Genomic DNA, 23,347 nt, shown 5'->3' on the forward strand with positions numbered 1-23,347 from the left:
TTGTTTATGATTCCGCTTCTACTTTAGATCTGAACTTCTGATGCAATGCTATCAAATTTTTGTTTAAACACCCTTAGGAGAAATGAAGGGATCTATGTTTAATAGCAACAATACTTATACTAGTTTTTTTATGTACGACCCAAAAGTACAAAGTCTCACATCATAAATTCTTCTATGCCTAGCCTGCCTAAAGAGCCGGCATGAAGCAAAACCTAGATGAATCTCCATAATACCTCATTACTTGAGCTAACAAGTAATAAGAGAAACCCCTATGTTTATTAATCCAACCAAATACACCAATTCATATGGGGTTGATTTGTTTTAATGCAATAAAAATTACAACACAAACAAATTATATCACTATACTAAATCAATTTGTGCATTTTTTTCTAGTTTTCTCAATATCATGAAACGTGGCAATAGATCTTATCCACCCTCAGGTAACAACCTTCAAAGGCCATACATACTTCATATCTGAAAAGCAGACCCCACCTATGTAAGCTATAAAAACCATCAAAGCCTTGACCGGTTCCGGTCCAAGAAGGGATAATCCGTGTACCCAACAACAGGATTATGCGTATAAAATGTAGCTCGCACATATCGGGTTAAGTCAGCTTTAACCCTAAAACGCTCAACCAAGTCAGGATTTGATATAAAAAGTCTACCATATGACACCATATCAGCATCACCACTCTCAATTGCCTCAATTCCAAGTTCCCTTGTAAACCCACCACTACCCATAAATGTCCCCTGGTATGCATCCCTCCAAGCCCGCATGACCTGCTGCTCCTCCTCTGGACTGCCAAGTGGGCCCGACTCTGTTTGGCCATGAGCCGTGTATCGTGGCTGGGTGATATGCAGGTATGCCAGCCGCTGACCAGCATTTCTCTGTAACTCATTGACCTTGCTGATTACAGCAAGCCCAAGGTTGAGTGGATCTGAGTCATATGCATCTAAATGATCTATAGCAGGGGAAATTCGTAACCCGACCCGGTCTGGCCCAACTGCACCACAGACTGCACGGGTAACCTCATCAATTAAGCGGCAACGGTTTGGGAGGGAGCCGCCGTAGGAGTCAGACCGGTCATTGATTCCATCCTTGAGGAACTGATCAAGGAGATAGCCATGGGCCCCATGGATCTCAACTCCATCGAAGCCTAGTTCAAAGTATTATTATGGAGTTAGTTGTGCTAATAACCTACATTTTGCATTATGCAACAATGGCCTTTGTATGGATAATATCACTAGCTACACCACTGGTTGACTAAATAATAGTTGTGGATAGGAATAAACATACTCAATTTACCTTTAGTAGACAAAATTTACCCTTCATAGCTAAATGTTTACTAATTTGTCACACTTTACAGGGATCTTAGCTCATAAAAGTTAATGTTTATCCAAATTGAACCAGTAGACTGATGCTAGTTGTAATTGACAATTTTAATAAGTTTCCTCACAAAAGGAACTTGATGAGTTCAGTTACTATATGAATCAGGTTGGCACCCTATTTAAATTTATACAAAGATTTTAGTACAGTCCAATATGGTATCAGTCTATCAGAGCTAGTTTTTCATTTAACTCTGATAATATTCTCTTTCATGATCTACGATACAGTAAGGACTAAGGACCCTAGAGTAAGCTTTAAACAGTGTGTTCCCACAAGAACATCTCTAAAAAAAACAAAAACAGCTAATAAAACCAAGATATTACCTGGATATTCGAGATGATATGGCATATATTGCAAGAAAGTTCAGCATTATTGACCCAAATTGGAATATAAATATATATATATATATATATATATATATATATATCAAGGATCAGAAATTAGGTACCTGCGCTAATAGCATTGACTGCCGCTTGACGGTATAATTGAATGATTTCAGGTATTTCTATGGTGGTGAGGCGACGGGGTTTTGGGTATTTGGCATAGGAACCATCTGGCATTAGTATCCGACCCCTCCCAGATATAGGTTTATCTGTGGATGATATTGGAGCTGCACCACCTGGCTGGTACACTGTAGTAAAGGAAGTTGAAGTTAACAACCTAAAAAGTTATGATTTAGTAGTCGTGGGGACTTAGGAAAAGGCAAATAGCTGAAAATAGGAGAAGAGGTGTTCAAGAGTATAACTTGGTGGATATTGGAAGGTGATACCAGGCTCTTATAATATACTAGATTGTGTGGCAAACTGGTATGGTAATAGTACCATTTCATTTATTCATTTATAAATATTTTTGCCCTTTCTTCTAACCTGAGATTTTAAATATGTTTCATCCATCTTTGGCAATCAATTGCAAAATAGAGAGTTGTTCAGACAAAGCTGAGTCAATCTTGGTAATCTAGCAAGTGATTGTTAACTGGGGCAAAATATAGGCTCAATTTCACAGGAAGGAAGCATGAGACTTATTATAGGTCAATTGTTCAGTTGGAGTAATAGGTATCATCCCATCTTTGTCCATGTACAGTTAATCATGCTTACATGATGTATCAATCAGCCCTGGTACTAGTACGTAAAGTCCAAAATTATAGTCCTTGGAATGAACAAAACCAGTACTTCAAACAAAACATTTAGAATATTAAAACTGATAAACACAAACCTTTTGCCTCTCTAATTAATGCTGCCAAATAACAACAGCAACAAAACAATTTAAAGAAATGTAAAGAAGTAAACCTGGATGAGAGGCACGACCAACATGCCACAGTTGGCAAAAAATGATGCTTCCCTTTGCATGAACTGCATCCACCACCTTCTTCCATGCCTCTATCTGCTCTCTCGTGTATATCCCGGGTACATGAGGGAACCTTTATCACATTGAACTTTTCATGTTAGTAATTTATCTGGAACCATAAATTATTATAGAGATTTTACCAGCAGTCATTCTCTGAGCTCGTGCTAGTGAAACAAGAAAATTTTCCAATCAACAATATCCCACAATAAATATGGATACATACTTGGGATGATGCAATCTACCAAATCAGGATTGTTAATGATGACATGCGGTTCACCAATTTGAGTATTTTACAGCAAATTCAAGAAGTTTTAATTACAGAAGCATACTACTTTAAACTATATTATATTGCTTCAAGCAACTATGATATTAGCAACATATAGATCTGACTTTGACTTTATTTTTTTATTACTAAACTACTTCCAACTATGGGCATTCACCCTAATTGAAATACTTTGCCTCAAAATAAATAATCAAGAATCATGACTACATCTGAGTATAGATATTTTAAATTGACTCAACTACAAAGGTACAAAAATTAACAACTCAGTAAAATATAGAGAAAGACGAAAATACCCTGCTGCTGTAGGAGAAATTGTTGTCCCCTCGGTGATGAGAAATCCGCCTTGGGTCGATCTCTGTGAGTAGTAAACTACGTTCCCCTGCTGAGGAACTCCGTTGATTGCTCTACACCTAGTCATCGGCGCCAGTACCACTCTGAACAGGGAAAAAAGAAGAAGTAAATAACAAGGTATGAAGGGGCAAAATTGGTAAAACAAAGTTATCAGATTAAGCTGTACAGTAGCTAACCTGTGAGAGAGGCGGAAGCGCCCCATTTGGTATGGCGAGAAGAGAGAAGGTTTCTCCTCCTTTGGTTCAACCATTTTTTGCTACTATGTATGAATTATGATAATATGTAATAGAGAAAGAGAGCGAGAGAGAGAGAGGTTTGATGAGAAAGTTGGGATGCAAAGTAAAGTGACAGAAAGAGAGGTTCGATTGGAAAGGAGGGGTGGATTAATAATTGGAGTAGGAGCATGAAGTTCAAGGGCGAGTGTGACAGGGGAAGTTGGATCGAATTCTCATCCTCTGATATATCTCAAATTTCGCATGACATTTTGGAAAATCTCTAACGTTTAAATAATTCTCCACGAATCTCAAAGCTCAAATAATACTGCCCCCTGCGCTATCCCCGAGTAGGCACCGGACACGTCGGTCACGCAAAATATGAGATATTTCAGAGGATACGCTCTCAGTTGGATCCGCCAACTTTAATAAATGGTTACATCCTTTATATTTTCATTTTTTTCTTGGATCCATGTCACCGGCAAGCGCCGACCCGAACCGTTAGCAACATAATTTACATTTTTTTTTCTGGAAAAAAATAAGTAATTATAACACGTGTTTATGGCGCATATTCAAAGGGGAGATCGGACCGGTTAGCCGCCATGCCAGATAAGATGCTTACACTCACCGGTGGTTGTCCTATTCAATTCAACTAATCCATCATTTAGAAGCTGGACCAGATGTACTGACTAACGTATAGACCATCTTTTGATTATTGGGATGTTTTGGTTGTGGCATTTTGCATTTCGGACTCTTCTGATGGCTTGAGAGTGTATAAGATTCTTTCACTGTATCAATACATAAGGGCATAGAGATAGTTGCTATTTAAATTTATAGTGAATTATTTTTTATATTGTACATCTTATTTGACAGTTTAAGTTATGAATTAAATAAATCTGTATAGAGGAGATGGATTGAAAAATAAATTTATCTGTAATAGTGAATGAAAAAAAAAAAGTAAATCCGTTTAAAGAAGTTATTTAGCTTCACCATAACTTCATTTTACTCGTGTATTATAACTCGATTGATGTGAACAAAATATTTTAGTAATATGATATAAACGTTTTAATATGATATAAACGTTTTAATATGATATAAACGTATTTTTTGAATAATATGGGCATTTCCTGCCAGTTCTAACATGATAAAGATGTCAATAAACTATTATACTAAAACACTTATCTGGATAAATTGCAACAAAGTCTACAAATTATATGATAATATTATTAAACTAATATTATTAAAAAATAATTGAGAGAGATCATCATCATCATCATAATAATAAATGAATTATCTCGGGTGGCAATGAGCTGGCTCGTCATGAGCTGGGTTCATCTTGAACTCGTTACGAATTGGCTCGTCCGAGTCATGAGTGAGCTGACTTTAGATATCCGAGCTAAACTTTGAGCTTGAAATCGTCACGAGCTGACTCGCAAGATCTGACTAGATCTTGTTTTAAAAAGAAAGTAAATTCTATAAATTTTTTGGACCGAGCTAGACAGTATAAAATGCACACACATTCATACAAATTCACAAATTCATGTCTAGCCAAACCAGTTCGCGAGATGGCGAGCAAGCTAGGTCCCAGCTTGAACTCGTTAATTATGAACCGAAATAGTAACAAGCTGACTCGTTAACAGTTTAGTCCAATAACAAGTGAACTGTTAACGAACGAGTCAGATACAAGTCACGATCGAGCGACCAGTTATCAACTTTTATGTCGCCCCTAATTATCTTTATATCAGTTGGTATGGACCACCAGATCGGCGATTTTCAAAGTGGCTTAATAAATAGTAAAATAATTCCAAAAAATGTAAAATTTGGTCTCCAAGCACATTTCAATATGAAGAATAAGATGAACGGTTCGGATCGACGTTTTGAACTTTAAAATCACAAAATATGAGTGTGAAATAAAATAGTCGCTTTACTTCGCAACTCACCGTAGCTCATATATATATATATATATATATATATATATATATATATATATATATATATATATATATATATATATATAGATAGGCTACGGTGAGTTGCGAAGTAAAACGCGTTTCTACTTCACGCCGTATTTTTATTTTGAAAGCCCAAACGACCTATTCGAACCGTTAGATGTTTAATCCATATTAAAATGTGCTTGGAGACCAAATTTTACATTTTTTGAAATTTTTTTACTATTTATTAAGCATTTTTGAAAACTGCTGTTTTGCTGTGAACAGTACAAAACAGTAAAATTTTGTGAACCCCCAGATCAGCGGCATTCAAAATTACTTAATAAATAGTAAAAAAATTCCAAAAAATGTAAAATTTGGTCTCCAAGCACATTTCAATATGGAGAACAAGATGAACGGTTCGGATCTACGTTTTGAACTTTAAAATCACAAAATATGAGCGTGAAGTAAAATAGTCGCTTTACTTCGCAACTCACCGTAGCCCAGCTCTATATATATATATATATATATATATATATATATATATATATATGAGATAGGCTACGGTGAGTTGCGAAGTAAAACGCGTTTCTACTTCACGCCATATTTTTATTTTGAAAGCCCAAACGACCGATCCGAACCGTTAGATGTTTAATCCATATTGAAATGTGCTTGGAGACCAAATTTTACATTTTTTGGAATTTTTTTACTATTTATTAAGCATTTTTGAAAACTGCTGTTTTGTTGTGAACAGTAAAAAACAGTAAAATTTTGTGAACCCTCAGATCAGCGGCATTCAAAATTGCTTAAGAAATAGTAAAAAAATTCCAAAAAATGTAAAATTTGGTCTCCAAGCACATTTCAATATGGAGAACAAGATGAACGGTTCGGATCTACGTTTTGAACTTTAAAATCACAAAATATGAACGTGAAGTAAAATAGTCACTTTACTTCGCAACTCACCGTAGCCCAGCTCTATATATATATATATATATATATATATATATATATATATATATATATATATAGAGAGAGAGAGAGAGAGAGAGAGTAAGGCTTGGGTGCTATGGATAGCATAGAGGGCTACGGTGCTACAGCTTAATATTCGAGTTTTTAAAATCCTAACGGTCGATCCAAACCATTCATCTTGTTCTCCATATTAATATGTGTTTGGAGACCAAATTTTACATTTTTTGGAAAATTTTTACTATTTTTTTTAGCTAGGTAGAAAATCACTTGATCTAAAAAATTCTGCACCATTCAGATATTTGATTTTCTACCTAGCTAAAAAAAAGAGTATAAAATTTCCAAAAAATGTAAAATTTGGTCTCCAAACACATATTAATATGGAGAACAAGATGAACGGTTCGGATCGACCGTTAGAATTTTGAAAACTCGAATATTGAGCCGTAGCACTGTAGCCCTCTATGCTATCCATAGCACCCAAGCCTTAATATATATATATATATATATAGGAATATGCTAGCATGCTATGCATAGCATAGAGCCCCTCCATGCAACGGCTCAGATTTTGAGTTTTCAAAATCCTAACAGTCGATCCGAACCGTTCATCTTGTTCTCCATATTAATATGTGTTTGGAGATCAAATTTTACTTTTTTTGGAATTTTTTTACTATTTCTTTAGATTTATTGAAAATCGCTGTTTTTTTATGATCCAGATTTGCTGAAAACAGGGATTTTCAATAAATCTAAAGAAATAGTAAAAAAATTCCAAAAAATGTAAAATTTGGTCTCCAAACACATATTAATATGGAGAACAAGATGAACGGTTCGGATCGACCGTTAGGATTTTGAAAACTTGAAATCCGAGCTGTTGCATGGAGGGGCTCTATGTTATGCATAGCATGCTAGCATATTCATATATATATATGAGTAAAGCTAGCATGTGACATGCTCACCAAGAAAGTTTGGTGAGCATAACTCCAAAAGTATATCGGATTGACGTCAAATGCTAAATCCAAACCGTTGAAATCCATGTACTTCATGAGTGATGCATATATATGCAAAATTTTGAAAGTTTCGAGTTTATTTGCTACACGGTCAAGTGGTCAAAGAAATGAACATTTTATTATAAGTTATTTTATATATTCAATTTTTATTATTTCTTTGACCACTTGACCGTATAGCAAATAAACTCGAAACTTTCAAAATTTTGCATGTATATGCATCACTCATGAAGTACATGAATTTCAACGGTTTGGATTCGTCATTTGACATCGATCTGATATACTTTTGGAGTTATGCTCACCAAACTCTCTTGGTGAGCACATCACACCCTAGCTTTACTCCAAACTTTCTTGGTGAGCATGTCACACCCTAGCTTTACTCTATATATATCAATGGTTTAAATAGCGTTTATCGCGAAATAGCGTACGGGTTAAAAAAATCGCGCTATGCTCAAATAGCGGCGCTATAGCGCGGAATAGCGCGCTATAGCGGCGCTATAGCGCGCTATTTAAAACACTGATATATATATATATATATATATATATATATATATATATATATATATATATATGAGTAAAGCTAGGGTGTGATGTGCTCACCAAGAGAGTTTGGTGAGCACAACTCCAAAAGTTCTTCGGATCGACTTCAAATATCGAATCCAAACTATTAAAATCCATGTACTTCATGAGTGATGCATTTACATGCAAAATTTGAAAGTTTCGAGTTTATTTGCTACACGGTCAAGCGGTCAAAGAAATTAACATTTTATAAGTTAATTTATAAGTTGTTTTATATATTCAATTTTTATTATTTCTTTAACCGCTTGACCTTGTAGCAAATAAACTCGAAACTTTCAAAATTTTGCATGTAAATGCATCACTCATGAAATTAATGGATTTCAACGATTTGAATTCGGCATTTAATGTTGATTCGATATATTTTTGGAGTTGTGCTCATCAAACTCTCTTGGTGAGCACATCACACCCAAAAATTCAAAAAAAAATGCAAAATTTGGTCTCCAAGCACATTTTATTGTAGAGATCACATCTAACGGTTTGGATCGACGATTTGGATTTTGAAAATGTAAAAAATGCTTGTTGTAATTTGTTGTAACTCAAAAATTATTGTAACTTGGTCCATATGCAACCGAATGCATATTAGCCACTCTATATATATATATAGAGTTAGGCTGGGGTGCTATGGATAGCATAGTGGCCTCTATGCTACGGCTCAATATTCGAGTTTTCAAAATCCAAACGATCGATCCGAACCATTCATCTTATTCTCCATATTAATATCTGCTTGGAGACCAAATTTTATAATTTTCTGAATTTTTTTACTATTTATTAAGCCACTTTGAAAATCTCTAATCCAACGGTTTTACTGTTTTGTGCAGCCACCGTTGGATCAACAATTTTGTAAAATACTTAATAAATAGTAAAAAAATTCAGAAAAATGTAAAATTTGGTCTCCAAGCAGATATTAATATGGAGAATAAGATGAACGGTTCGGATCGACCGTTTGGATTTTGAAAACTCGAATATTGAGCCGTAGCATAGAGGCCACTATGCTATCCATAGCACCCCAGCCTAACTCTATATATATATCAGTTGGGGAAGCAAATCTACTGCGATCTTACAGGATCGCAGGGTCTTGCGATTTCAATTTTAACCCTTCATTTATTACAGTGTGGGAATCTTAAAAGGTGTTAGTTTTGGTGCACGAATCTCAAAATATATAAACGGCTGAGATTAGAACTGTAGGATCGCCCGAAATTTTTATTAATAGGAAATATAATAAATAAATATCCAAATTGAAGAACGCTTTTGGATTTTTTTGAGATATAGGGAAAACGCGATGATTAATCACGGCCTCTGGCCGTTATGGTTTATCACGGACAGGATTAGCGATGTTAATCACCGTACTTATTAATTAACTAAAAAAAAAAAAATAAATAAATAATCCTGGCCGTGATTGATAATCACGGACAGAAATTGCCTATGAAGTAACATCATTTGCCTATAGTTTGCTTGGCCGTGATTGATAGTCACGGACATAATTTTTTTTTTTTTTTTTTTTTTTAAGTTAATATGTGTGATTAGCATCGCTAATCCTGTTCGTGATAAACCATAACGGCCAGAGACCGTGATTAATCATCGCGTTTTCCCTATATCTCGAAAAAATCCAAAAGCGTTCTTCAATTTGGATATTTATTTATTATATTTCCTATTAATAAAAATTTCGGGTAGGATCGCAGCAGATTTATTTCCTATCAGCTGGTATGTACCTGCTCCTGACAAAACACGTGTTTCTCGTTTTCACTGTGGTGAACCAATCACCAATGCACATGGAGGGGAAGCGGACACACCTGAGTCTTGAAAACTAAAAATGATTCTCTGTGATTACAGTTTAATTTATTAATCCGCCTATTAATTATTCTTCAAACCTATCCTAGATTCGATATAAAATATTTTATTATTTTTAAAAATTCAAAATTCAAAATTTAAATATCCATAAACTACTATCAAGTCAAATTTTGTACCTCCGATCTCGCATACTTGGAAAATTAGTACTAAACCTATTTTTTTATGCCCTTATTATTTCCGTTATGCCTCAAAGTTATAACTATATATAATTATAGGAACAATTTGATACGAATCACATAAATTTTAAGAGATCATTTTTTAAAAGAAATCACTGCTAATCTAACACGTTAAATTCGAATCAGATTATTCTGAGACTGAAATTGTGCAATATTAGCAATTTTAACAGAAAGATGTGGACTCGTACTTCATGACAACTCGAACTGAGAAGTTCATGAGGTAACAAAATTTTCTGTTTAAATCCAGACCGTCAGATCACAATCCGGACCAATTCAATTTGAGGTAAAAGGTACAAAATCTTTTTAATATTTGTACTAATTCTAATCAGACAGACCAAATTTAAATAATGATATTATGTTAACTTAGGTGATTTGAATTCACTGGGGAAAACCCCAGTCCAGCAGCATGCACATTCTTTTTAGCAAAACCCTAATCCTAACTAATTTCCTGGCTGTCATTGCTCAACTGTTATGAAATATTTTTCTTATTATTGATTTTTTGTTTTGTAGTAGCTATTAATATTTCTTTGTTTGTGATTGTTTAAACAAGCTAGAAATCAATTGAATTAAAATTATCATTTTTTATTTCTTTAATCAATTATCTTTAAATTAGACCTATGATCAGATTAATTAAAAATCTCAATTCATTCCCAAATTCAATAAATTCCTACAAGTTTCACCCAAGTCCTCACAAATTCCACCAAATTTTATAATTTTGGGCCGTGCGTCCGAGACCTTTCTTTTTAGTCATTTTGTTTTTTATTGTATTACATTAAATGATAGTGTTTTAGTTTGTTCTTCATTTTATAACTGAAATCGAAAATTTATAATGTTTTAAGCATGTAATGTTTTTGGAGAACAAGATGATTTTTCTTATTCACTATCTAAAATTCAAATGTTGAATTAAGAACCCCTTTAAAAAAGGTTGTCATCCATCGTGTGTCACACTAATATGTAGCAATGAAAAGCCCCTTCAAAATAATATATAACTTGACTTATCATTGTTAGTTATTTTAATTGAAAACAAGATAAAAGAATTATCAAAATGCAAACAACGTAGAAGGAACATTCAGTACACTCCGGTACAAACAGATCATGTAAAAATAAAACAATTGATTTATTTTCTTTTCTTTTTGGCTCCAAGTTATTTTATAAGACCTGTCTATTTTAGATAAGAGTGCAATTTTAGTAAAGCTACCAGTATTTTGAGCCAAGCAAGATTGATACCAGACATGGACGGCCAGTGCTACCACTGAAAATAGCAACAAGTCCGCAAACCATCAAACAGTTATGCAAGTATCCTTCAATTTGACTTGCTTGGTCTCAAGCAACTAGCTAGGCATACGGTATTCGATTTGAGTCAGTCACCAATAACTCAAAAAAAAAAAAACCCTAAACACGGGAGGGTCCAACACAGCCAACCAAGAGTCAGGTAAGCAACTATCTGTCAATTTGACTTGATTCGCTCTGAAATAACCAGCTTAGAATACATAACTCGAGGTCTGCAATAATCTCATTTGTCCTCACCCATGCCAGAATCCCAACCTCAAACACAGACATACACAAAAACAGGCACCCAAAACAGGATGGTGCTGTAAAAGTGAGTTCATAACATTTGATACCAGCTAAACCTGATTTATACAGCATCAATTTTTGGTAAACTAATCATCCTTTGTCAGGCTTCAAGTGAAATAATGGTATTGAGCACCAGAAAAGAAGGAACTGACATCACTAAAAGTTGCTGAATTGCACTAGAGCATAAAACGTGATGACAACAGATATACAGAGAAAATACACAACAAACCTACTGATTTCTATTATTAGAAGATATGACCTGAAAAACACAGGTCCCGTAAAGTACAGCCGTGTGCTGAGGGGTGTAACTGTCCCCAAGCCCGTACTCCGCAAAATTGGATTCGGCATTCACAAAATGGCCGGCCAATGACTTGCTGGCAAATGCCTCTTGCCATATCTCATAGAATTCTTCCATTACTCTGTGGGATTTATCTATTGATGACAAGGGTAAGTACTCCACCTGCAGTTAGGAGAAGTAAAAGGAAAATGGAGAAATGTGGAGGTTAAAGATGCATATTGTACGAATTGATATGAATATACCTTTTTATTGGTTATCGGTTTGTTCTTTATCATTTAATGTGCCATCTACAGAACATGAACAATACACCAAAACAAGCATGCTCATTTTAACTGAAAACATAATAATAGGATGAGTGAGACTGAACTTAACTGCAATCATGAAGCTTAATTACCCCTAAATTAAGCTCAGTTACTGAACTGAAATCGATTTTGGAATAGTTGTTGAAAATTTAAAAAAAGTGCTGGGTAACAACCTCCATAACAATTCCCCGAAGAGATTCATTAGGTATGTTAAGACACTTCCCAATCCTCAATCTAAAGTCACCCCATTTGTACTGTAATCCCTGCATACACAATGCAACAAACAAAATGAAGAATTAAGATACTTAACACTAAACAATTTAGTCACCATTTGATGTTCATAGCCAATTAAGCCTTATTTCTCATCTGCAAACCATGAAATTAAGCCACTATTTGACCCATGAACTATGTCACTCGGATATTCAGATGTAGATGTTGTACCAGTATCAGGTATGAATATGTGTCTTATAAGCATACAGCACATAAAAGATAAGCCAGCTGGCATGTCAAAATGATTTATTTGCCGTGCTCAGATGCACAATCAGTCACAATGGAGGATTATCTATAAAAAAGGCAAGCAGTCTCCACTCTCCACTCTCCACTACACAAAAGCTACTACTCTGGAATAAATCATGCGCATGTAGTCTGCTTTGTCATCAAAGTCACAGTCTACCTTCTCCACTTGTAAATTTTACTAATTTAGCATTTTCTTGTAAAAAAAAAGAGAATATATCGCTGATATACTTATATGAGTTTTTGTCACAAATGAGTTGGTCATTTTATTTAAGCCACCAGTAATTTACATGAACAAGTGTACATGGACATCAAGAATATAAAAATTGTTATATTATTTAGATTTCAAAAGTTGCTGTACAGCCATATCAGTATTGCATTAGATACCACACCTGTATATCCATGTCACAAAGGAAGTGAATTATTCAATCCACCTCAGTGTACTCACAATTATGAACTAATTTTTCTTTTTACTATTGCCATCAAATATGTTAAATAATACCAAAGAAATCTGGATAATTGACTATCTCATCATACCTCGAAATTGATAAAGAAGCGGCCTTTGTAAGACTGGAGCTTGTCCATGACAGTCTGGACTGACGAGTGGGCCCGCATGATCAGCCTCTGAGAGCGTATGACGAAGAGGTACTCGTTGGGTAGGTCGTGGAGGGAGATGCCGAGGAGGTCGCGAGGCAAATCGGCTGGGGGAGGGTTGGACTGCTCCCGTGGGACCGCGCGGTAGAAGGTCATCACCGATCGCCACCGGCCGTCACGCGAAACTCCAGGGAACGAATCAGCGACGGCGCACGCCTCCGTCATTACTTGGCTCGTCAGCGTCGTGCCTGGGTTCGGTTGCCAGTACATCAACCTGTTTAGAATGAGCGTTAAGTTTTAGTCAGAAAGGAGGCATGTTGGTTCTGGATCGAGTGTCCAGGGGGGACGGGGAGAGAAAGAGAGAGAGGTACCATTTGACGGGCATGGTGGGCGACGGCGGTAAGGAGGAGGCTGTCCGAGCAGTGAGGTTTTGGGTTTTCAGACGGAGGCGGCCCAGATGCGGGTACGCGAATTCTTATTTCAGGAGGTAACAGAAAGTTTAGATCTTGACCGTTCGATCCGCTTAAGCACGAATATTGAAGAGTTCCGTGCATAACCGGATTCTGATCGGACGGTGAAGATCTAAAATCAAATATTTTGTTACCTCTGAGGAAGATGACCACTGCACTTGCGATGTGAGATCCGATTCGATCCAGAAGGATTCACTTTCCCATTTAATTTTGTTTTTATGATAATGGTGCTACAGTAGCGTTAATTTTTTTTGAAAGCGTCTAATTGTCCACAGTCTTTTGTCCATCATTTGTCCACAGCTTTAACTTGCGCGAATACTGTAAAATTACTTCTACATGCTGTATAATTATACAATATATCACATAAAATATATCAGTTAATCACAAAACATCTAGCAACTATTTGAAGTGGTCCCATGATAGTTAGAAAAAGATTCCAACTTGCACAACATGACAAAAAAAATGTACTTTCAAACTATACTTTCGGAAATTGCAGTTATAGGAAGTTATTGACAGTTAGAGTTAGTTATTACCGGTTATTAGCAGTTATTGGCAGTTAGAGTTATTAGCGTCTGCAATGGGTTGAATCTTGTATACTGTAAAATTGAATCTTGTATACTGTAAAATTGAATCTTGTATACTGTAAAATTGAACCTTCTACATAGTAAAATTTACAATTGAATCTTGTATATTGTAAAATTGAATCTTGTATACTGTAAAATTGAATCTTGTATACAGTAGAATTTTCAATTGAATCTTGTATACTGTAAAATATATACTGTAAAATTGAATCTTGTATACTGTCAAATTTTCAAATAATACTGTAAATTTTCAATTGAATCATCTATACTGTAAAATTTTCACATAATACTGTAAATTTTCAATTGAATCTTGTATATTGTAAAATTTCTAAAACTAAACCATAAAATATTACCATCTATACTGTAAGATAAAATGAAAAAAATGCTATATTTTAGTTTAAACTATAACCTGCAAACAATCATGTATACTGTAAAATTGCAAAATATAAACCATAAAATAATACCATGTATACTATAAAATTGCTAAATCTATACATACATCCATCATTACACACAAAATCTGTTCACCACAAACAACATCTGTTCAACACAAGATAAAAATATTCACCGCAACATTCAGAATAGCATAATAGCAACAAAAAAACTATGGACAAATAACTTTTACATTAAAAACCTCATGTGTTCATTGTTCGGATGAATAAGAAGCTTCATCACAAGAACAACACGTTCTTTTGAGATGTCATTCTGGATAATAATAAAATAAACAATGAAACAAATTTGATTTATAACAAATAAGAATTACAAAATAATCTTACAAGTTATTTACCTAACTGAAAAGCATATGCAGTGTAATCATGCATACAAACCCGTATCATACAAAATAAAACGCATTAAAGAGTACTAAAGTATTTCAACAACAAAAATAAAAAGATTAAATTAATAAAGAGATAATAAAATAAAAAAGCAAAAAAAAATACTTACAGACAAATAAGGATTAATGAAGAACCATTTACCTTGACAGGCGTCTCAAATTGCATGACACTCAAAACCATTTCAACCAACTACAAAACAAACGATCAAAAACATTCAAATCAAAATCAATGATATATCCAGTAAAGTAAAATTACTTCATATATCCAGTAAAATTACTTCATATATCAAATTACTTCCTGCATACTATAAAATTACTTCATGTATCCAGTAAAGTAAAATTGCTTCATATATCATGTAAAATTACTTATATATCCAGTAAAATTACTTCATATATCAAATTACTTCATGTATCCTGCAAAATTACTTCATATATCCAATAAAATTACTTCATATATCCAGTAAAATTACTTAATATATCAAATTACTTCATGTATCCTGTAAATTTACTTCACGTATCCTGTAAAATTACTTCATATATCCAGTAAAGTAAAATTACTTCATATATCAAATTACTTCATGTATCCTGTTAAATTACTTCATGTATCATTTAAAATTACCATAGACAATTGAGCTGCTACTACTTGAAAATTACCAGAGACGATTGTGCAATGTAATCAAACTTGAAAATCTTTCGAAATTTGTAGTAAATTTACCAGACACGATTAAAAACAGATCTTCAATCCCATTGAACTCGAAAATTCGTGAAGAGCAAAGGTAAAACAAACAACAAATTGATGAAGGGAAATCAATGATTGAGGCTGCTGCTCCTCTTCGTTTGTCACCTATGCATTAATTAGGAAAATCAAAATTCAAAATCGGTTTGATCAAAAGAGAAAAGAACTGCATTTAATTACCTTGAGACATATAAAAATCTATCAAAGGACGTGTAGATCAAATCCGGATTCGGATTCAGACCGCGATTTGATTTTTAACGGCAAAAACAAAGCCATGTAGATCAATTCTACCTCCTTTCTTGCCCCGAAAAGCAACCCTCCAGTTTCAGCCCTAACTTCCCTCTTGTAAGTATTAGTACCAGTAGCAAGAGCAAATCCAGTCTCTGCCCCCACCTGTCCCCAATTTTATATACAGAGAGAGGGATCTGATCCAGGCATTATAAATCAGCGAGGGTTTTTTGGTGCGTGATAATCATTCACTAATCATGTCCCGACCGCTTAAACAACCTTCGCCTGATTCAAGGCGGGTGAAGCATTCTAGCCCGGCTGATCAACCCAAGGCATCTGAATCTTACGTCTGAATCGTTTGAATGAAAGAAGAAAGAGGAAGGCAATCGCAAATTGCGGTCTGAATCTTACGTCGCGACGAAAGAGGAAGGCAATCGCAAATCGCGATCTGAATCTTACGTCGCGACGAAAGAGGAAGGCAATCGCGAGCTAAATCTGATCAGATCTGAAATTTGGGAAATAAATTCAAAAAAAGAAAAGTCGGTAGCGGAGGCATGTTTAAATACGAGAATATGACAGCTGGAAAGTCGGTAGCGGAAGTTGAAGACAGTTAAACTGGGAATAGATAACCTAGTGGACAGATGGTGGACAAAAGCAAGTGGACAAGAACCTTTTCTCTTTTTTTTTTTACTTTTTTTTTATTTAAAATTTTAATCCTTGAATATAATATGCTTTTGATATCTGTTAAATTAGTTTCAATCATTATTTTAAGACAATAAGGCACTATTTTATATCTTAAAGTGTATAACTCAATTATCCGATAATTATTTGTTTTGTATCCGTATCTAAATCTGTATTCGTAGATTATTCGCTCTGTATCTGTATCTGTATCCGTTTAAGACGGATTTGATTTTAAATTTTGATATCTGTTTACTATCTGTATCCGTATATACTCATTGAAAGACAGATACATATATGATATTAGCATTATTCGCTCTGAATCCGCTCCGTTTACACCCCTACTATTAGGGGTGGCAAAAAAGCTTGTAGTTCATGGCTTAATCGTGACTCGCACCTGACTCGCTCGCTAGCAGCTCGCTCGTTACTAGACCGAGCTATTAACGAGCCAGCTCGCGAGTTAGCTCGGCTAGGCATTAATTTGTGAATTTATATGAATTTATGTGCATTTTAAACTGTTTAGCTCGATTCAGTTTGATCCAAATTTTTTGTAGAATTATTTTCTTCTTAAAATAAGATCCAGTTAGACCCAGCGAGCTAGCTCGGGCTGGCTTGCCACGAGTTCAAGCTGAGGCTTTAGCTCGAATGTCCTAGGACCAACTCACTCGGCTATAGCTCGGTCCATATTTAACAAGCTGAGCCAGGGCCTAGCTCGGACCAAGCCAGCTCGTTGACACCCCTACCTCTTCAATTTGCGTTGTTAAAATTAAGTTATAATTTGAAGAATTATGTTTTTATTTTGGTTTTGATCATATATTCCTAATACATTCAAAATATTGTGCCAATTATAAGTCCTATTTATAAATGGATACAATGATTTATAGTCGTTATAGAGATTGATAGAAATGTCTAAAGAGTAGGGGTGAAAACGATATGGATAATATTCGATTCATATTCAATTCATATTTGAAAATTTAGATGTTAATATTCGATATCTGAATATCTGTGTGGATATGGATATCCGTATTCAAATAGTAGATATATGTCATATTTTAATATATATTATGAAAAAAAAATATTGTTATTCACTATTATATTTAGATAATACGAGGAATTTTAGCATTTTTGTAATAACTTTTATATTATTTTAATAAATTTCTGATCTAATCTATATTTGTATCTATATTCGATTGATATTTAATCTGTATTCGTATCATGAAAATTAAAAAGAGACATAATATGATTTTACCACTATATGCTCCACATCTGCTCCATTTTCACCCTTACCAAAGAGGGAGAAGGAAAAGGTGGAGTAATTCAGATCCTCCTCATTAGTGTAATAGAGAATTTTTTAGAATTATTGGATCTGGGCCGTTTTGTTTAACTTGGCATGAATCTCAAAGCCCAATAATATTGTCTCATGTGTCGAATCTCAAAGTAGCTGAGAGTTAATCTCAAACCATAAAGTGAAGGAAATCTTTTACAATATTGAAGTGAATACTTGTCCAAAGTAGAGAGGGAGTAACTCGTAAAATTTTCATGTTTGACTTTTGATTGATGTGTCAAAAATAACATCTTCAATTTGTGTATTTTATTATTTTTTTGTTCAACAGATGTTAAAATTTTCTTGTTTTTTCTTTTCTTTTCTTTGTTTTGTGGTTGTTCATTTCCCTTTTTTTCATTAAATGTCAAAGTACATAAGAAATTGGCCAATCGAACATAGACACGGCAGTTGATGATTTCAAAGCCCAAGCATCGGATCCCCCGTCCTTTTATGCGCATTTATCTTGGCAATTATATCTCTATCAGAAATATGTAATTTAATTATGTCGGTTAATACTTAAATGTAATATATAGTTCATAATGAATGAAGCTATAAATGCAGTTGAGAAAAATGATACTTAGAAAACTCACGGTGTTACTCAATAGTTATAATTAAGTTAATATTAAAAAAGTGATTTTTAAAAAAAAAAAAAGAAGAAGATGAACACACAAGTAGAGGAAGATCTTAAGATAAAGCAAGAGATTAGGGGTGGCAACGAGTTGGGTTTAGTTTGTATTTGGTTTGTTTATTTACCGAGTGAGCTGGACTGAGCAAACTTGAGAGGCTAAGCTGAAATCTTAGCTTGTAATTATTACGAGCTGGCTCGCGAGGTGTGGACCGAGCAGGCGAGTTGGTTTACTGAATTTGTCTGGACATTGTTTTAAGAAGACAATAAATTATACAAACTTTTTAAACCGAGCTGGACCAAGTTAGACAACATAAAATACACACAAATTCATAGAAATCAACAAATTCATACCTAACCGAGTTAGACCCCAGCTTAAACTCGTTTATTCTGGACAAAGCCCCTAGTAAATTGACTCATTAACAGCTCAGTCTAATAATGAATGAACCGTTAACAAGAGAATCATATGCGAGTCTCGATCAAGTTAAGAGCTATAATTTTTTTTTTTACCATCCTACATGAGGTGCTTAATTAGTCACTTTCGTTATTTTTTTATAGATATTTAATTGAAATTTTGTTTTACTTTTAGTCTCCTCATAAACTATTTAATATGCTTGTAATACATTAATTATAATTTATATTTTGTAATTATGATAATTTGAGAGTTTAAATTTCAGTGAACACAAAAGCGGGCTTATGAAAAATTGTTAACATTTAATGTTCGACGGTCCAAATTCAATATCCATTTTAATTCCCGTAGGAAAGGTAATTTTTTGTTTTCTGAATAAACGTTGTAAATCAGTTCACTCATTTATCATTTCGTAGTGTATGATCAATTCAGTATTTTATAAATGCATCTATGCAAATATCAAAGATCCGAATTATCTAATTATATTAACATGTATTGGTTCTTAGTATCAATGCATTTAACCGAGCTTGATAGCAACTTTTACAAACCTTTTAATTATAAAATGAAAAAAAAAAATCTAATTTCCTGAAATAAATTCATATAACCTTGCCGAACATTTATGTGCAAGTTTTTTTTTCTCACAAGTTCTTTTAACCTGAGGATTAACAAATTGAAAATCAATAAATCAAATCTTTATAAAAAAAAAAAATTATTGCCGAATATGCCTTTAGACGTCAGATGAAAATCATAATTTTGGTATATTTTTTTATAAACCATTATAAACCAACATGATTATTTTTATTTTTTTACAAAAACCATAACAACCAAAATAGCATTTTGGTCCCTTTTTTTTGTGGGGGGGGGGACTGAAATGGTATTTCGATCCCAGTCATTTTCACAGATTTCGAGAAAAAAAATATGTTGAAAAATTATAAAAACACCTGGGACCAAATTGCCATTTCGGAATCGAAACGACATTTTGATTCTTATGATTTTTGTAAAAATAAAAGTAATCATGTTGGTTTCATAATAATCTTTTTTTGAAATTGTAGTTTATAAAAAAAATTCTTTCTAGACTGGTTTTGATTCGTTCGTACTCGGAATATAAAAATTATAGAATAATTCAATTAGCGTGGCGAGAGTTTGTCTATAATATAAATGAAACCTCCTTCTTCTTCTTATTTTTCTTAATTTTTTTTCCTCAAAAAAAAAAAAAAATTTCTGCACAAGACTGACACATCTGTTAAATGGTTAGAAAAAATATTTTCACTATTTCGAATAGCACCACATCAACACTATTATCACATTTTTCCAAAAATCTCTATTTTTAAATAGTAACTATTTTAATTATTGTAGATTGCATCTAAACTTATCCAAGAAACTTACTCGAAGATGACACTTCTCTCCAATTTGGTCCCATTGATTCTACCTTTTTGCTCATGTGATAAAAGAGACAAATAAGCAAGCATTGTCATGTGACCCAATCAAAGAAAACAAGGTATGAAGTGACCTCAAGTGTCAACAACTCAATATACATCCCTGTGACTGTGAGTACTATCTCCGAATCAAAACAAAAAAATTTACCTCTTGATAAAAAGACATACGAGTGCGAATATTGGAAATATTCTTTAACATTACGGAATCATCTTCCAAATGCACATTTTGATATATTCCAAAAAGTCAGGCGTTTACGTCATCAAGTTGTATTTTATCAAATTCGTTTTATATCATATTAAAAGTTTGAAATTCGTTGAAAAAAACACACAAATTCATTCAATGCACTGTAGACGTGATTTGGGGAGGAAGCTCAAGCTAGTGCGATTGAGAAACAGTGGCAAAGTGTCATGATTGTAAACATCATAGTAGATGTTGTATTGCACTAGCGTCATCCCATACAAATAATATGACGCCATTGTGAGGTTTCTTAGTGCACATCGTCTGAAGGCACTTGTGTAGGACTTAAAATATTACCTGATCCAACATGAACAATCCAAAATCAAATCGAAATTATCACCAAGCTGCAATGACTTGATGCGAAAAGAAGAATACTCATTACCAATATTGTAAATAATGGTATGCGGCCGTCGGACAGACAAGGATACCGCTAAGCGATTAATCGAAAATAAACAACTATATTTGGAGATTAATTGTTCAATTAGTTAATTAAATCTATGATGGTTTGGTCACCGTCAACAACTAATTGGCTAATTATCGGCTTAAATGAACGTTTTTTAAACCAAAATTTTTATTTCTACTCTAATTCAAAAAGAATTAAACTCAAAACACCTCAATTTTGAAAAAATTCAACATTTATTCAAGTCGCACAATTTAACGCCGCTGCGTTCAGTCTATGAGCCTCCAAATAGGGCTTCTAATTTCAATAGTTATTTTAAAACCAGAACAATGGAGCCAAATGGTTCTTGATATTTGAATTCTGCGGCTCTAAATGGTTCTTGATATTTGTGCCAATTTGGAAATCAGAAGGTTTCACAGAACTTAGGTATTTGTGCCAATTATTAAACATCTGTGCCATTAAAAAAATTGGGGCCGCAGGGCATTTGGAGGCTGCTGAACTAGAGCTGCAGAGTAAATCGGTGATTCTCAGTCTTTAGAGTTGTCAAATGTCTATATCGAATAAAATTCGAATTCTCATCAAACGAAGGTGTTTTAATTTTTTTTTTTTTTGTGAATATGATTGAAATAAAATTTTTGGTTTTTTACAACACTGCTCATTAAACTCTCAGACTGTTGTTTCATAAACAGTTCAGTTCGATCTAACGATTTGCACGGTTCAGATTAGATAGTCCAAATTTAGAGGGAATGACCCAAATCTGTGCTAAGGACCACGGTCCATGGTCCGATTTGATCTTTGTGGTCCGGTCTTTTATTTTTCTTTATCAATTATTTAGAAAACAAAAACATCAAAACATTAAACATCACAAATGCACGGTTGGGTCACGGTCCAAAAAAATTTGTTGGGTTTAGTCCGGTTCGGCCATGGTCCAGTCCGGGTTAGTTTGGTTTTTGTCCAGTCCGGGGCGGATTTACTCTGGGTTGGTCCGGTTTCGGACGGGTTTACCCGGGATAGTCGGGTTCCAGACGGATTTAGGTCGGTTTTGGTCCAATTTTCCACGGGTTATGACGGGTTTCCATGGGTTAGGTCCAGGTCTTGGGGCGGGTTTTCACGGGTCAGTCCGGGTCAGTCCGGTCCGGTATGGGTTTAATCCAGGTATGATTTGGTCCAGTCCACGGGTTTAGAACCGCCTGAGTTAGTCTGGATCTAATGGAGAAAACCCACTAAAAATCTTGTTAAGACCCGCCCTATCCTTGATTCGGACAGGGCTGGATAAGTATGGTTCGATTCCCCAGATCGTCCGATCCAGTCCTAGACTGTCCGGTTTTTTTCAAGACAATATCTTAGACTACCTGAACTGTGCTGGGAATCAAAATGATTTAAACTAATATACCAGGAGAGGGTTATGCAGTTGATCAAAATAAGTTGCTTTAAAATAAAATTTTAATAAATTAAATTCGACTCTAACATAAAATACCTAATTTAGACCCGAATTCAACTTATACATGTCAAAATTCCACCATTGGGCAGTTTTCCCATTTCATTGGATATTGTACGAACATTATTACATAATCACTTAAAATCTCCGATTATTATTATTTTGTTTTTTTTGCATGAAAATCGCCTATTTGACCGGCATGCTAGGGACTTTCATTACATCGCCTATTTGTAAATGTGTTTCTCATTTGACATTCTGGTACAAAGTCGAACATAAAATGTTTCATTTTTTATTTTTATATTTTAATTAATAGAAGATGTAATGATTTTTTTTATTGTTTTGTTGAAATATATTTATATTTCTTTGAAAATATATAGAATACTATAGAATTGAATTTACTAGAAAGACTGTGACAAATAACTCGGATCAATATTTTTCAGTCGATATTTCTTGTGGTTGGAAGAAAAATTAAAATATTTCTATGTGTTTTACTAGAAAAATATATTTTGGATATGAGTTATTGATCCCTGCTAAAAAATCCTTTTGGGTAAATGAAAAAATTATCAAGGTTCTTCTAGTACATTCAAATTCTAAG

General features: G+C 34.1%; 2 protein-coding genes and 1 long non-coding RNA gene across 4 annotated transcripts; 1 reads left to right on the forward strand and 2 right to left on the reverse strand.

Moving 5' to 3' along the window:
- Positions 1-257: 257 nt before the first annotated feature.
- On the reverse strand, positions 258-3,808 carry OPR3 (oxophytodienoate-reductase 3). The gene is made up of 5 exons (XM_078323631.1): positions 3,542-3,808; positions 3,308-3,448; positions 2,674-2,804; positions 1,836-2,018; positions 258-1,157 (listed from the first exon to the last, which is right to left on the reverse strand). The coding sequence occupies exons 1-5, from the start codon at positions 3,613-3,615 to the stop codon at positions 514-516; spliced, it is 1,173 nt and encodes a 390-aa protein (XP_078179757.1). The 5' UTR covers positions 3,616-3,808; the 3' UTR covers positions 258-513.
- A 7,355-nt stretch (positions 3,809-11,163) lies between these two features.
- LOC144574231 (uncharacterized) lies at positions 11,164-12,036 on the forward strand. The gene is made up of 2 exons (XR_013518148.1): positions 11,164-11,421; positions 11,508-12,036. It is a non-coding gene; the product is annotated as an uncharacterized LOC144574231 (long non-coding RNA).
- On the reverse strand, positions 11,648-13,877 carry LOC144574229 (TATA-binding related factor (TRF) of subunit 20 of Mediator complex). 2 transcript variants are annotated; one of them, XM_078324135.1, is made up of 4 exons: positions 13,729-13,876; positions 13,301-13,631; positions 12,424-12,513; positions 11,648-12,110 (listed from the first exon to the last, which is right to left on the reverse strand). In XM_078324135.1, the coding sequence occupies exons 1-4, from the start codon at positions 13,740-13,742 to the stop codon at positions 11,880-11,882; spliced, it is 666 nt and encodes a 221-aa protein (XP_078180261.1). In that variant the 5' UTR covers positions 13,743-13,876; the 3' UTR covers positions 11,648-11,879. The 2 variants fall into 2 exon arrangements, with proteins under 2 accessions (XP_078180261.1, XP_078180262.1); XM_078324136.1 differs by lacking the exon at positions 12,424-12,513 and having other exon boundaries at positions 13,729-13,877.
- Positions 13,878-23,347: the final 9,470 nt, after the last annotated feature.

This window comes from Carex rostrata, chromosome 22 (assembly GCF_964058835.1).
Source record: "Carex rostrata chromosome 22, lpCarRost1.2, whole genome shotgun sequence".
NCBI classification, from domain to species: domain Eukaryota; kingdom Viridiplantae; phylum Streptophyta; class Magnoliopsida; order Poales; family Cyperaceae; genus Carex; species Carex rostrata.

What these genes read in the sequence shown, in the direction of transcription:
- OPR3 (XM_078323631.1), bottom strand. Translation starts at nt 3,615, where the DNA reads ATGGTTGAACCAAAGGAGGAGAAACCTTCTCTCTTCTCGCCATACCAA. An exon ending in CGCTTCCGCCTCTCTCACAG is followed by an intron (nt 3,449 to 3,541) that starts GTTAGCTACTGT and finishes TTCCCTGTTCAG; the next exon opens with AGTGGTACTGGCGCCGATGA. An exon ending in AGTCAATGCTATTAGCGCAG is followed by an intron (nt 1,158 to 1,835) that starts GTACCTAATTTC and finishes ACTTTGAACTAG; the next exon opens with GCTTCGATGGAGTTGAGATC.
- LOC144574229 (XM_078324135.1), bottom strand. An exon ending in GCTTCTTTATCAATTTCGAG is followed by an intron (nt 12,514 to 13,300) that starts GTATGATGAGAT and finishes TTGTGTATGCAG; the next exon opens with GGATTACAGTACAAATGGGG. An exon ending in TTCGGGGAATTGTTATGGAG is followed by an intron (nt 12,111 to 12,423) that starts GTTGTTACCCAG and finishes TCCTAACTGCAG; the next exon opens with GTGGAGTACTTACCCTTGTC.